Source organism: Arachis ipaensis, chromosome B06 (assembly GCF_000816755.2).
Source record: "Arachis ipaensis cultivar K30076 chromosome B06, Araip1.1, whole genome shotgun sequence".
In the NCBI taxonomy this organism is placed as follows: Eukaryota; Viridiplantae; Streptophyta; class Magnoliopsida; order Fabales; family Fabaceae; genus Arachis; species Arachis ipaensis.
Genome location: NC_029790.2, coordinates 14,836,258 through 14,850,536, shown reverse-complemented (window position 1 = coordinate 14,850,536; position 14,279 = coordinate 14,836,258). Strand labels below are relative to the sequence as shown.

General features: G+C 33.2%; 2 protein-coding genes across 2 annotated transcripts; both read left to right on the top strand.

The window, feature by feature from the left end:
• On the top strand, positions 4,161-5,389 carry LOC107646466. Its single transcript, XM_016350649.1, has 2 exons — positions 4,161-4,538; positions 5,231-5,389. The coding sequence occupies exons 1-2, from the start codon at positions 4,161-4,163 to the stop codon at positions 5,387-5,389; spliced, it is 537 nt and encodes a 178-aa protein (XP_016206135.1).
• Positions 10,357-14,042, top strand: LOC107645834 (ER membrane protein complex subunit 2). The gene is made up of 9 exons (XM_016349960.2): positions 10,357-10,841; positions 11,045-11,109; positions 11,807-11,855; positions 12,200-12,294; positions 12,507-12,592; positions 12,713-12,772; positions 12,913-12,994; positions 13,152-13,265; positions 13,540-14,042. The coding sequence occupies exons 1-9, from the start codon at positions 10,655-10,657 to the stop codon at positions 13,708-13,710; spliced, it is 909 nt and encodes a 302-aa protein (XP_016205446.1). The 5' UTR covers positions 10,357-10,654; the 3' UTR covers positions 13,711-14,042.

Sequence of the window (14,279 nt, the reverse complement as noted above, 5' to 3'; positions counted from 1 at the left end):
TAACCAAACCAATTATTCACACATTCAATAACTAAAATCCATCCAATCTCTTATATCATCACACAACACACATATCAACTTACCTTCCTTACCTCTTTTCGGCCTCCGCATATTCCACAAACCAATATTCATTATTCAATTCATCAAATTCTCAACACACCAAATATACAAATTCACACAATTCTCAACTCAATCATCAATTCTCATTATATAACAACTATACATATTAGTACCAACCATTTGCACAATCCAAACTTAATCCTAGGGGAATCTAGCCTAGGAATTCTCATCACACCATACGGTACTTAAATGAAACTTAAATCGTACCTCTTGTGACAAAAATAATTGAGTTTCTTCTTGGAAGTCTCCACCAACCCTTAACTCCAAGCCTCACCAAAGCTCCTCAAGCAACACCAACCTCTCAATTGTGCACCAAAATCACCAAATACACCAACATAACTAATTTTACATATATACATTAACCTAGGGTTCATTAAAATGATAAATCACAAGGTTTAGAGGGTTCCTAACCTTAACTCACAAAATTGGTTGATGGAACTCACCAATGGCTTATACTAGAGCACTCCTAAACAACCAAAATCATAAGATTTCCTCAAAACCCAAACCAAATTTGAATTTAAAAAGAAAAATAAAAACTGGGTAGAGGACAATAGATTACTCATCATAAAACTTAGATAGAATTGTAGAAGATGAGAAGTGCGACGCATGGCCGCAAACGGCTCGTCAATCAGAGTTCTGGAGAAAAAGTTATGGTGATTTGAATATTGAAATTGAAGTTGGAACCCTCACCTCTCACCTCTCTCCCATTTCAGCGCCCCAAGCTCCTTTCTTTAGGGTAAATGAGCTGAAATGCTCATAACTATTGTTTATATATGTTGGGTCTTGGGCCTACTTGGGCCCGGTTCACTTATTTTTGTCGTTGGCCCAATTTTGGGCCAAAACCTTTAACATTAGGGTTTTAAATCGCATTTTAAATATTTTTACCTTTCCTAATTATAAATCCTAATTTCTTAACCTTATTTACTTATAATTAATTTTTTCGTCTGCAGTTCCAGACAGATCTCAGTCGGTACTGCCGGTCAAAATTTCAGTGCGCGTTCTTACTCAGAAAACTATGTTTTCCGACTCAGAAAAATCCACTGAGTCCAAATATCATATTTAAATTATCAAATTTCGATTGCTAGATTTTCTAACAATATTCATTCCTATTTAATTTATTATTTAATTAATTACGATTTGACCGGATTTTACATTATGTGTAGAGCCTTCTCAACCAATCCATATAAATATAAAACATATATTAAAATTACACGGTCATTACATTTGTTGTAGTATTTTCTTTTCTACCAATAAATCACACTTGCTCATCTTAATGAACATAAATTGTTATATGCGTGTCATCTATAGCCTTAATACAATCTTTGAAATACGACCAATACTTATCATTATCTATAATATATTTAGGTATATCTCTAAAATTAAGGTCAATAAATTTAGAGGCGGAGTTTAACAGAATAATAGAAAGCCATAGCCTCCAAAATTTTTAAAAATGATTAGATATTATATAATAATATAAGTGTATTTGTAGTTGATTTAGCTCATTTACTAAAGTTAGATTTTTTTTTCTTATAAATTTGTGAATTCAAATTTTATTTCCAACAATTTTTAAATTATACAATTTTATATTCTCCTTCTCTTTTCTTAGCTTTTACAATATTTAAATATTTTGTGCTAAATTTGTGACTTTTTCAAAAAAAAATTTCAAGCTCCGCTATTGAATAGGTTTAATTATGTTTTTTTTTTATAATTTCTTTATATATGATAGGTGTTGAATTTGAAGAAACTATAACAATAATATTATAATATTGGACTAAAAGTCCAAAATTGTATGAATAACTTGTTTGGCTAGTGTGCAGGCTAAATTCAAATAAAAGAGCAACAAGCAAGGTCCAAAGATGGATCAGGCCCATGACCAAAAGCATTCAGCTCATTCCGTTCATTGATGGCCCAAGGAATAGTTGCAAATCACTATCCTAAATGAAAAGAAACAACTCACTCTCTTCTGAACCAAAGTAAAGTGACCGAACTCATTCTCTCTCTTATCTCTTCTCTAACCCACGTAGCTCCAAAAGAAAGCAAGAAAAGGAATCTCTGATTAGAGCTCAAATCAAAAAGAAAAAAGTGATTGCCGAAATCAAAAAACAAAAGAGAAAGAAGAAGAAAAGTCAAAGGTTAGGGCACAAAAGTAAAGATAAATCAAAGGTGAATCAGAGAATCATTTCCATCTTTGTGCTTCATTGAAGCTTGTTGAAGATGTTTTTCTCTTACATGCACCAAACAAGAAACTTGAAGAAAATGGAGGTTATGAAACTCTGCTAGAAACGAAGGGTCAAGAACAAAACTTGGAGCCAAAGTATTAATGAATGGCTCAGAACCTTGAAGAAAATTAAAAAAAGAAGAAAGAGAAGAAGATAGGTAATAATGCATGTTAATTTTAATCACTGCTGCTGTCTCATCTCTTATTTGCGTTGCTGTTGTGTTATTTGGAGAAGAAAAAGTCAAAGTTGTTCAAGTCAAGTTCAAGATTTGAAAAATTTACTCCTCTGTTAAAGGGATAAATGGCCAGAAATTGAAGTAAGAAGTGAACACACAAGTTTGAATTTTCATAACTTTCAAGTTATCCCTTCTCCTTCATGAGTTTACATTAAATTTTTTATTTCTTTAATGTTCATCTTTCTTTATTTCTTTTCAATGAAAAAAGGCATTAAGTGAGGTATCAATAGAAGTCATTGAGAGAAAAGACAAAGAGAGTTATCTAGAAAAAGCCAGAAAATTATGTCAAACTCTTTTGTTTATATTTCTCTTTTGTACACATGATCATGAGGGAATTTTCTTGCTAAATTGGGTGAGCACTTAGTGGTTGAAAACTTAGAAAGTGAATCTAACCAAATTTAGCTTGGGCAGAAGCTGAGTTTGTCCCAAATAAAATTAGGTTGAATCTTAGAGAAATTGGTGAATGTAATCTTTGTGAAAGATTGTGAAAATTCTATCACTGTTATGGTGAAGACTGGATGTAGGTTATATTACACATGGTGGCTAAACCAGGATACATAACTGTTTACTTCTCTCTTTTCTACTTTTCTTTTGTTTTCTTTCGATATTAGACAAAATAAAAGTGTCTCCTCAATTGTCTATTATTTAGAAGTCACAACAATCCAAAAGTATAGAGTTTCTTTGTTCTTGATCCTATTGAGAAGAGACAAAATAAAATTATCTCCTGAAATATCAACTTGACATACTCAACAGCAAATAAGTTCCAAATCCAGTTTGAAGCTAAGTGAACACGAGTTAAAAAAGAGGCTATAGATTCAACCCCCTTATCTAGACCATTAGCAAACCTTCAATTGGCATCAGAACTTGTTCTCAAGAAATCAAGCTTTACATTTGGAGCAAAGATCCAAATGGCCAACAACATGAATTCGAATGTCGTGACTTATACACTCAGTGAGGGTCAATCCAACAACAGACTTTCTTTTTTCAACGTCAAGAACTACAATTATTGAAAGGAAAGAATGCATATATTTATTCAATCTGTTGACTATAATATCTGGAAGATCATCATAAACGGTCTACAAGTTCCAACCAAAACAAGTGCAGAAGGAGTTATGACTCCCAAAGAAGAAGTTTAATAGAATGATGAAGACAAGAAAAAGGTGGAATTGAATGTAAAGGCAATCAACATGATACATTGCTCAATTAGTTTTGAGGAGTACCAGAATGTATCAAGGTACAAAACAGCAAAAGAGATTTGCGATAAGCTCCAAGTCATTCATGAAGGCACTGAAAAAGTGAAGAAAACAAGGATCGATATGCTAAGAAAAAATATTAGATGTTCACAATGAAGGAAGGAGAAACCATCGATGAAATGTTCGAGAGATTCTCGGTCATTGTCAATATCTTGGATGCTATGGAGATTACTCACACCGAACAAGTGCTAGTGAAAAAATACTGAGAAGCCTTCCAAAGAGTGGGAAACAAAAACAACTGTCATTTCTGAGAGTGGTAATCTGAACCAAATGTCATATGATAAGTTGAGAGAAAAATTAAACTACTTGCCTATGAAATCACTCACATTAACTATGACACAAAAGAAAGAAGTGGCCTTGAAATCTACTATTGAGTCATTGGAAGATGATTCCAATTATAGTTTATCAGATGACAAAATTATATTTTTTGCTATGAGACTAAAGAGGCTCATGAGGAACAAAGGAAAGAGCAAATGTTCAAGCTCAAAGGAACACAAGAGATACCTTAGCAAGATCATTTATCATCACTGCAAGAAGGCCGATCACTTCAAGTATGACTGTCCCAAGTTCAAGAAGGAAGACAAGATAAGGAAGGACAAGAAAAAGGTTTTGACAGCTTCATGTGAGGACTTGGAAAATAATTCAGAAGAAAAAGAATCTGAGCATGAAGATCATGTTTGTCTTATGGTTGATGATAATAAAGCAGAAAAGGTAAATAATTATTTTTTTTCTAACTAATGAAGAACTCTATCAAATAATTGATGATTTAACTGGACATGTTAGAAAAGTTTTGGATAGATGCTATACATGTGAGGCTAAAAATGATTCTTGAAAAGCCAAAAATGCACACCTTAAAGAAAAATTGAATGAAGCTAAAAATGCTATTGACTTACTTGAAGAAAATAAGCAGCTCAAATCTGAAAATGAAAAACTTGTAGGAAAGTATTCAGTTATTAATTTAATAGACCGAATTGATAAAAATGAAAGGTTTCATAAAGTGATTAAAGGTTTAAATCAAGACATAGCTAAATTTGCTCAAAGTTCTGGTAACTTAGACAAATTACTAGCTACTCAAAGACCTTTATTTTGAAAAATTTGGGTTGAGTTATTTTGACAAGAATGAAACTGTTTTTGAAAAACCTCTTGTTGAAAATGAAGTTTCAACTTCCAAAAATAAACGATTTCAAATCTCTAATCACTTGAAAAATTCAGCTAAGAAGAATTATTGTCAAACTTACAAAAAACATGGACATTCATCTCATCAATGTTTTGTTTTTGAAAGAAAAATTGAAAATAAAGTTACAAGATGATTAGAAATTTCAATACTCTTGGGTAACCAAGATGGTTTAACATCAAAGGATCCAAAATGATTCAGATACCTAAGATCACCTAATGTTGTGCAGATTTACCTTGCATCCAAGAAAAAGAAGGACATGTGGTACTTGGATAGTGAATGCTCAAGGCACATGATTGGAAAGACTACATTCTTCATCAAACTCAACAAGTACGAAGGAGGATTCGTAACTTTCAGTGATGATGGAAAAGAAAAAATCAAGCCGTAGATAAAGTGGGTAAGAATTTCTCTACCTGTTATAGACAATGTATTATTAGTTGATGGATTAAAACACAATCTTCTAAGCATTAGTCAACTATATGATTTGTGTAACACCCTCACTATCAGAATGTCACGCTTCCGGCTGCGCCACTCTGATAGCTTGGATATTACGACAACTCTAAACATATTTAATACTAAAATAGGAGCTTGTTTAAACTTAAAACCGCATAACCTTTCTAAAACACTTTTTCGTTGAAAACATAAACATATATGAACATACAAACCAGATACAATACCTTAATATATATATATATCACACTAACTTACAAATATACATATCATAAATTCCTATTCCTCTTACAAAATTAATAAAGATAAAGGCAAGGAAAAAATAATAACTAAGATAATACAAAAATACCGAATAAACAGAAAATGAATATAACTCTTCTGAAGCTTCGTCGCCCATATCCTGAAAAGGAAAAACCTGTAGGGGAGTGAGAACATCGTCCTTGAAAGGGTTCTCCTTATAGGGTTACAGAATGTCAGAATTGCTATAATAAGATACGTAAAAATAAAACTATTTTTAAGTGTACAGTGATCATTGCTCATCTTACGTGCCTTTTTGAAAGCCAAAGAGTTAACATCCAAAAATCCGTTTCAAAAGAGAAAATTAGCTAATTATCCAAAGCTTGGAAAACTTTTTCCCCTGTTATAAAAATCTTACAATCTTTCCTAATAGTATGAATGACCAACCTGTCCCAAGTATAGGTTCATTAAGTCTATGCTGAACTAGTTTGATTTTTCATACTTTACTAAGACCTCAAACATACCAATCATGGCCTCAGGCCCATCTAAAACCAACACGGCCCCTGACCCAAATAACTCAATCATCAACCAATTCATCACAACCCGACCAATTCAAACACAATCAAAATTAATATGGTTCAAACACAATCAAAAGCAATTACAACAAGTATAACAGTTAGCAGTTAACATAAGTATTCACATAGGCAAACCAATTACAATATGCACACCCAAACAATGTCACATAGATGCAAATGATGAATGTCTGTCCTACTGGATGTGATATTACATTGTCGGTTCAATTGCTAACCCGACACATTCCCATAGGAATGTTGCCTTTTGGTCACGAATAAATGGAAACTCCCTGGGATAACGTGCCCGACACACAATCCAGGATGTCAGTGCGTGCACACTCCTGTGATCCGAAAGGATGTGAGCGGGATACTCTGCCTCCGACCTCACATCTACACGTAAGCGGGATTAACCACCGTCCTTACACGGGCGCTGTAACCTCGACAAGTGGGATTAACCACTGTCCTTTCCAAGCGCAAGCGACTTATCAACAATCTCATCAATATCAAATCTCTCAGCATAAGCGGGACGAACCCGGCCCTTATGCCTACAACTCAGCGCAAGCGGGACGAACCCGACTCTTACGCCTACCAAACAATAACTCATCAATCTTGATGATATCCACAATCAATCAGGCTCAATATCTTATTTCAAAATCATTCTTGACCCATTTACTTTTAAATAACAAACGTATTCAATTCACACCTTGCCAAGAATTACTTTTCAAAATGGAACCACTTTCCACATCTTTCCAAAACTTCCAAACAATTTCAAAACCATGCCAAATTCAAAATCTCTTTTGAAAGACTCAAAATCATTCATTTCTAAATCTGGATTTAGCCATAAAATTCCTCAGCAGAGTCTTAAGACTTTAGGGGTGAATAACCTAACTCATTTTCTTAAATTTATTAAAAACCTCTAAAACCTTAGCTTTTTTAATTAAATAAATAAGATAGAATTTAAAATAAAACCAAATCATATATCCAAACATTCTAAACCGATTTCAAAACTTCTTAAACCAAAACCAAATCCTTTTAAACCGAAAACTAATTTTCAATATCATTCTTAAACCTATTTTCAAAGGCTCGAAAATTATTTCAGTTTTACTAAATCAAAGTTTTAGAGAATATTTCAAACTTTTCCTAAAACATCATCAAGTGAAATTAGTTACTCTAAATTCAAGTTTCTTTTAAATCCACTAAAACTCCTCCAAATCTGTTTACTTAAATCAATTTCCAAAACATAAGAATTTTCATCTTTAAATTGACTTTAAAACATAATTCTTTTCTTAAATAAATCACATTCAAAAGATAATAATTTTGGTATTAAAATAAGTTCAAACATAAATCATTTATCAATAATTCAATTTAAAGCATAATTCATTATTTTTAAAAATAATATTTCAAATAAAGTCTTAGATTTTATAAAAATTTTGGCAGCATCTCCCCTAAAACTTGGACTTTACTACCCTTTTCAGGTCCCAACCAAACCAATCCTCAACTCTTTTCAAGAGGTTCAAGACCAAATCAGTTTCCAATAAAATCAATTCCAGACTTTTAAATATAAAGATCATTTCAAATCAAACCAATCAGAAATCTCAATTTTAACAAAATTAGACATTATTTCAATCAAACAGACAATAATTTGACGATGATCAAACATTATAACATTGGGTCAAAAGTCCAAAATTGTGTGAATAACTTGTTTGGCTAGTGTGCAGGCCAAATTCAAATAAAAGAGTAACAAGTAAAGCCTAATGATGGATCGAGCTTATGACCAAAAGCATTCAACTCATTCCATTCATTGATGGCCCAATGAATAGTTATAAATCACTATCCAAGATGAAAAGAAGTAACTCATTCTCTCTCTTATCTCTTCTCCAACCCACGTGAATTAGCTCCAAGAGAAAACAAGAAAAGGAAGCTCTGATTAGCATTCAAATCAAGAAGAAAAAGGTGATTGCCAAATCATTAAACAAAAAGGAAAGAAGAAAAAAAGTCAGAGGTTAGGAACAAAAGCAAAGATCAAATCAAAGGTAAATCAGAAAATCATCTTTATCTTTGTGCTTCATTGTAGCTTGTTAAAGATGCTTTCCTCCTACATGCACCGAATGAGAAACTTGAAGAAAATGGAGGTTATGAAGCTCTGCTACAAACTAAAGGTCAAGAACAAAATTTGGAGCCAAAGTATTGATGAATGGCTCACATCTTTGAAGAAAATTGAGAAAGGAAGAAAGAAAAGTAGTTAGGTAAGAATTCATGTTAACTTTAATCACTGCTACTGTCCTATCTCTTCTTTGCGCTGTTGTTGTGTTATTTGGGGAAGAAGAAGTCAAAATTGTTCAACATAAGTTCAAGTTTTGGAAGTTTTACTCCTCTATTAAAGGGATAAACGGCGAGAAATTGAAGTAAGGAGTGAGCCACAAATTTAATTTGGGTCTTCATAGCTTTCAAGTTATCCCTTCTTCTCCTTTATGATTTTACATTAAATTTTTTGTTCTTAAGTGTTCATCTTTCTTTATTTCTTTTTAATGAAAAAAGACATTAAGTGAGGTATCAGTAAAATCCATTGAGAGAAAAGACAAAAAGAGTTATATAGAAAAAGCCAAAAAATTATGTCAAACTCTTTTGTTTGTATTTCTATTTTGTACACATGATCCTGAAAAATTCCATTACTAAATTGGGTGAGTACTTAATGGTTGAAAGTCTAGGAGTGAATCTAGCCAAATCTAACTTGGGTAGAAGTTAGGTTTGTCCTAGATAGGTTTATGTTAGATCTTAGAAAAATTAGTGAATGTAATCTTTGTGAAAGATAGTGAAAATTCTATCACAGTTGTGGTGGAGATTGAATGTAGGTTAAATTACACATGGTGGTTGAACCAGGATATATGGTTGTGTGATTATCTATTCTCTACTTTTTTTTTGTTTTCCTTCGATATGAGACAAAACAAAAGTGTCATGAATTGTCCATTCTTCAGAAGTCACAGCAATCCAAAAGTAAAGAGTTGCTTTGTTCCTGACCTATTGTAAAGAGACAAAATAAAATTGTCTGAAATATCAACTTGACAAACTCAACAACAAATAAGTTTGAAATCCAGTTTCAAGCTAAGTGAACCAGAGTTAAAAAGGAGGCTATAAATTTAACTATTATTCTCTAGGCTATTATCAAACTTTTAATAGGACATGATGAAATTGACAAAATATGATTTGACCTGAATGTTGAAATCGTTCTTCCAACATTTTATAAGAAGCTCATTATCCAAGCTTGTATAAGAATGTTGCTACCATCTCTTTTTCACTAACACCTTTTATGGGTTTCAAACCATAATTAAAAACCAAGTTATTGCATAAACGATTAGACACTCATTTTTTCATTCTAAATTGTTCAAAAAATCGCATTTCATTTCTTTCTTTTAATTCTAATAGCCATTGATATCCTGGTAATTTTGAAGTCCTTTTCTCTTATTTGAGAACATATTGCAAGTAGCAATTGGTAACTCCACAAATAATCAATATAGCAATTGACTCGTAATTTTTTTCATGTCTTTTATATTCGGTATCATTATCTGTTTTATAATTACTCATCCTTTATAATTTAAATTAAGCATTAAGTACAATTTTGGTCCTTAAATTAATATATTAATAGATATTAGTGTTTTTATTAATTTACTTTTTATTGATTAAATATGAATAATAATAAATTTAAAATTAATTAAGATAATGTGTATATTACATTAAACTAATGATTATAAATTCACTTTTTAGATTTAGTAACATTTTAAAGTATTTAATAAAACAAAAATACAAGTATAAAAAAAATAAAAATAAAAATACTATTTGTATACTAAAATCAGCCACTAAAATAAGCCACTAATATATTTGTGTATAAATATATGTCTAGTTTAATTTATTTTTAATGTGTATTTGTATTCTAATTCTAATATGTATTTTATATTGTTGGTTGACTTTGGTGACTGACTTTAGTGTACATGTAGTATTACTCTTAATAAAAATATTTTAAAAAGAAAAATGTGTACACAAACTTTTGTTTATATTCTCATTATTATTATAGAGAGTATAGAAATATAAATATGGATTATATTATATCATAGATTTCGATATTGGAGATATTTTTTTTTCCCCTTAATCGAGTTTAGTTGGCAAGGAGGGTGGCGCAGTGGAAGTGAAAGTGGGAAGTGCGATCCATCCAAAGTCAATTTGGACCTTAGATAGCGTCTCTCTGTGGCGCACACTTCACTCCAACACCATCACTGCATCAGATCCAAACCTCAAACCCCTCCCAAGCCGCCGAGAGCAGACACTACTCTTTCTTTTCTTATTCTGATTGCGAATAAAATCGATCAGTTGTTCGATCTGCGTGTGAATTGGGGCACAAGATGGTTACGAAAACGGAGGAGAACCAACTGAACCGCCTCGAGAGCCAGGTGGACAACGCCGGAGGTGGAGCATGGGAGTACCTCTGTCTCGTAAGGAAGCTCAAGCTTCGCCGCTCAGACAAAGTCCTCAAGCATGGCCTCTCCATCCTGAACAATCCTTCCAAGCGATCCGCTCTTGGCCCTGAAGGTCACCATCATACCCTTACTTTTTGACCTAATTTCATTCTTATGCTTTTAGTTCTCTGGTTATTTCATTATGTTATGTACCGATTTCCTTTATATATTAGGTTTCTGTTAGTTGCAGTGATGGAATGCTTTTTCACTAAAATTCAGTTCAGTTGCAAGTCTACTTTTTCTGAATGACTATTGATTGTTTATTTCTTGATGCAGAGTGGACTTTGTATGAACAGGTTGCTGTTGCGGCTATGGATTGCCAAAGTCTTGATGTTGCTAAGGTGTTGATCTCTTTCCTCTCCCTTAGTCTCTTTCATATAATACAATGCTTTGCACGTTGAATTATGAAATCTTTGCTTCCACTTATTGAGGTATCTTTGTTGGCTTGCAGTTCAGTTTAGTTCTATGATCATTCAACAATGTTGTGAATGCATTGTCTTTTTACTAATGTATATATTTTTCCTTTTCTAATTCTTACTTATGTTATGGAGGTGGCATGCGTGTTATAATGTTGCTTATGTGTTCTTCAATGCATTATATGATTATTTGATACCTTTGTTTTCATGGAGCATGGTGGTTGTACAACATTACGTCACTTATGAGTGATGAGATATGCGGTGTCTTTGGCTGCTTTTCATCTTCTGGCCAATTGCTTTTATAAGTCTGAGTCCCCTACTCCCCTTTTCTCTTGTGGTGGTCGTGGATGGAGAAAATAATGGTTTTACAATATCTGGCTGTAGCATGAATCATGATTCTTTCACAACAGGTTGTATCATTCTAATTAAAACTTTTGGGCAAGATGTTTTGATCTTGTTAGCATTTTAGATTTTTGAAAACCAGTGTGTATGCTGCCAATCATGTTATTTATGTTGCCAAAATCGAGTGTTTGCTGCATTTTTTCCTTTCATATGTGATGAGAAACCTAATGGCTTGAGGTTTTATCCTCTTGAAGTTGACAATAATTTACTTATTTATCAGGACTGTATAAAGGTTCTCCGGAAGAAATTCCCAGACAGTAAACGAGTTGGTAAGTTACCTTCTAATTTGCACTTTTTTTATGTTATGGATATGGTAACTTTAATTTGTCAAGTATATAGCACAATCTAAAGTACGCAACTCTTATGATTTATCTCGCACTACATTTATCCACCATGGAAGCCTAAAAGGGAAAACAAATTTAAGTGGGACTGCATGTGCAGTTTTGTGAGTTATGTATGTAGGTAGTGTTACTTTGGCTAAATGTGTTTGTGCTTCCTATGATCTTATTTATTACTCAATTATCCAAATAGCTTTCACTGTGCATATGCATTTCTGCATATTTTTTCCCTGGAAAAATTGATTACTGGTGCCTTACTCGTGGAAAAATTACAGGCAGGTTGGAGGCATTGTTGCTTGAAGCTAAAGGGTCCTGGGAATTAGCAGACAAGGCATACTCAAGCCTACTGGAGGATAATCCTCTTGATCAAGTAAGGCCACTTATCCTTATGGGAAACCTAAAGGAACTAGCATACTAGTTGCTCTCTTACTTTATGTGATCAAACAATGATTTCCTTTTTTGTTATGTTTTATCATATGATTGATGCATAATCTTTATCACCCAATTTAAGCTGGGTTGCATAATCAAAGAAAGCCAAAAGCTTAAGTTTGTCTCCCCTTGGTTGTTTTTTCTACTTTACAGACCATCCATAAGAGGAGAGTGGCTATGGCAAAGGCACAAGGCAACATTCCAGGAGCTATTGAATGGCTTAATAAATATCTAGAAATGTGAGGGACCCCTTTTGTAATTATTTATACCATCCCTTCATTGATGATAAAAAGGAAATTTTTTCCTGTACCTTAAAAAACTAAATCAAGTGTTTGAATTATTTTTTCTTATTTTAACAGATTCATGGCAGATCATGATGCATGGAGAGAACTGGCCGAAATATATGTCTCCTTGCAAATGTAAGATTTTTTATTCTGCTGTTTTTCTCTTTCCATCCGAAAAAAGTTATTATTAGGATTTTATTATGTTATCGATTATTTAGTTGACTGCATTATATTATTATATTATTATTTAACTAATATTTCTATCTTTCTATCAGGTATAAACAAGCAGCATTTTGCTACGAGGAGTTAATATTATCGCAACCTACTGTGCCACTCTACCACTTAGCCTATGCCGATGTAAGTTATGTCTCTAGTAACTGTGATTTTTTCCCCATTTCTTTGCTATGTTAATAGCAGGGCACAGAACATTGCATGCCATGGATTATGTGAATGGCAGCGCAATAGTTGCTCTACGAGCTTTCATCAGCATCATCTTAAATTATGATACTCTCAGGTGCTTTATACACTTGGTGGATTAGAGAATCTCCAAACTGCCAAGAAATACTATACATCCACTATTGACCTGACTGGAGGCAAGAATACAAGAGCACTTTTTGGTGTATGCTTGGTGAGTTCTTTCTCCCTTCCTCCCTTGTGAGTGTTTTGTCGTGTGGTTCGGTGCAACTTCATGTCTGTAGAACTTAACATGGCGTTATTTGGTGGAGGGATGAACAAAAAGGTTTTATTGGTTATAGTGAAAGCAATCATTTAGTTATGCTTTGATGAATTTAAGATTTTTCTCCATAGATTGTTGATTTTCTTCTGAAGCTTGGGATTAATGAGTTCTTTACACAACTAGTAATTTATATGCCTGAAAATTGAGCTGTGCTCCTGTTCTCCAGTGCACGTCGGCCATCACACAGGTTACAAAAGGGAAGAGCAAGGAAGAGAAAGAAGGATCACAGGTACAATCTCTAGCAGCCAAAGTGTTGGAGAAAGATTACAAGCAGAGAGCTCCCGACAAGCTTCCTCAACTTACAACTGCCTTGAAGAGCTTAACACTGTCATCATGATGCAGCATTTCTTGAAGATTCTTGTTATTTATTTAGCCGAGTTTTTGACATTGCCTTAGATTGTTGCCGGTTTGAATCAACATCGTTAGAATTCCCCCGTCTTTTTCTTCTCTACTTTTAATTGAAAATTCATGTAGTTATGCGTTTTAACTTAATTATTATTTAAGACGTGTAAAGTTTCAGCAGGTCCTGTGGATCTAAAATTACCATTTCATAGGACTTCACTCGGGCATAAGGTTGGCTTACCTTTTGTTTTCGACAACCTAGTACTTTAGATGGCTCATGGCTATACAATTTAAATTGGAAACTTGTTTGCCTCTCTTTTTTTGTCATCTTTGTTCGTCAAATATCACATTATTTGTTCAAGAACACAACGAACCAGCGAGCTTTCACACATACGCCACATCCGGGTTTCAAACGACACAGCTGTACCTGTAACCAACATGGAATTTGATAGCTATTATTTATTCTCATGGAACTCTTTCATTCATTCATGGACACGAGTTTGTTTTATTGACCCATAATTTTCTGCAATCATCAAAGTTGAAACGGGTGGACGCAAATCCTTA

Coding starts and splice junctions, on each gene's coding strand:
- LOC107646466 (XM_016350649.1), top strand. CDS start 4,161: ATGACACAAAAGAAAGAAGTGGCCTTGAAATCTACTATTGAGTCATTG. Junction 4,539..5,230: donor ATGATAATAAAGCAGAAAAG/GTAAATAATTAT, acceptor AATGTTGTGCAG/ATTTACCTTGCATCCAAGAA.
- LOC107645834 (XM_016349960.2), top strand. CDS start 10,655: ATGGTTACGAAAACGGAGGAGAACCAACTGAACCGCCTCGAGAGCCAG. Junction 12,295..12,506: donor AGGATAATCCTCTTGATCAA/GTAAGGCCACTT, acceptor TCTACTTTACAG/ACCATCCATAAGAGGAGAGT. Junction 12,593..12,712: donor CTTAATAAATATCTAGAAAT/GTGAGGGACCCC, acceptor TTATTTTAACAG/ATTCATGGCAGATCATGATG.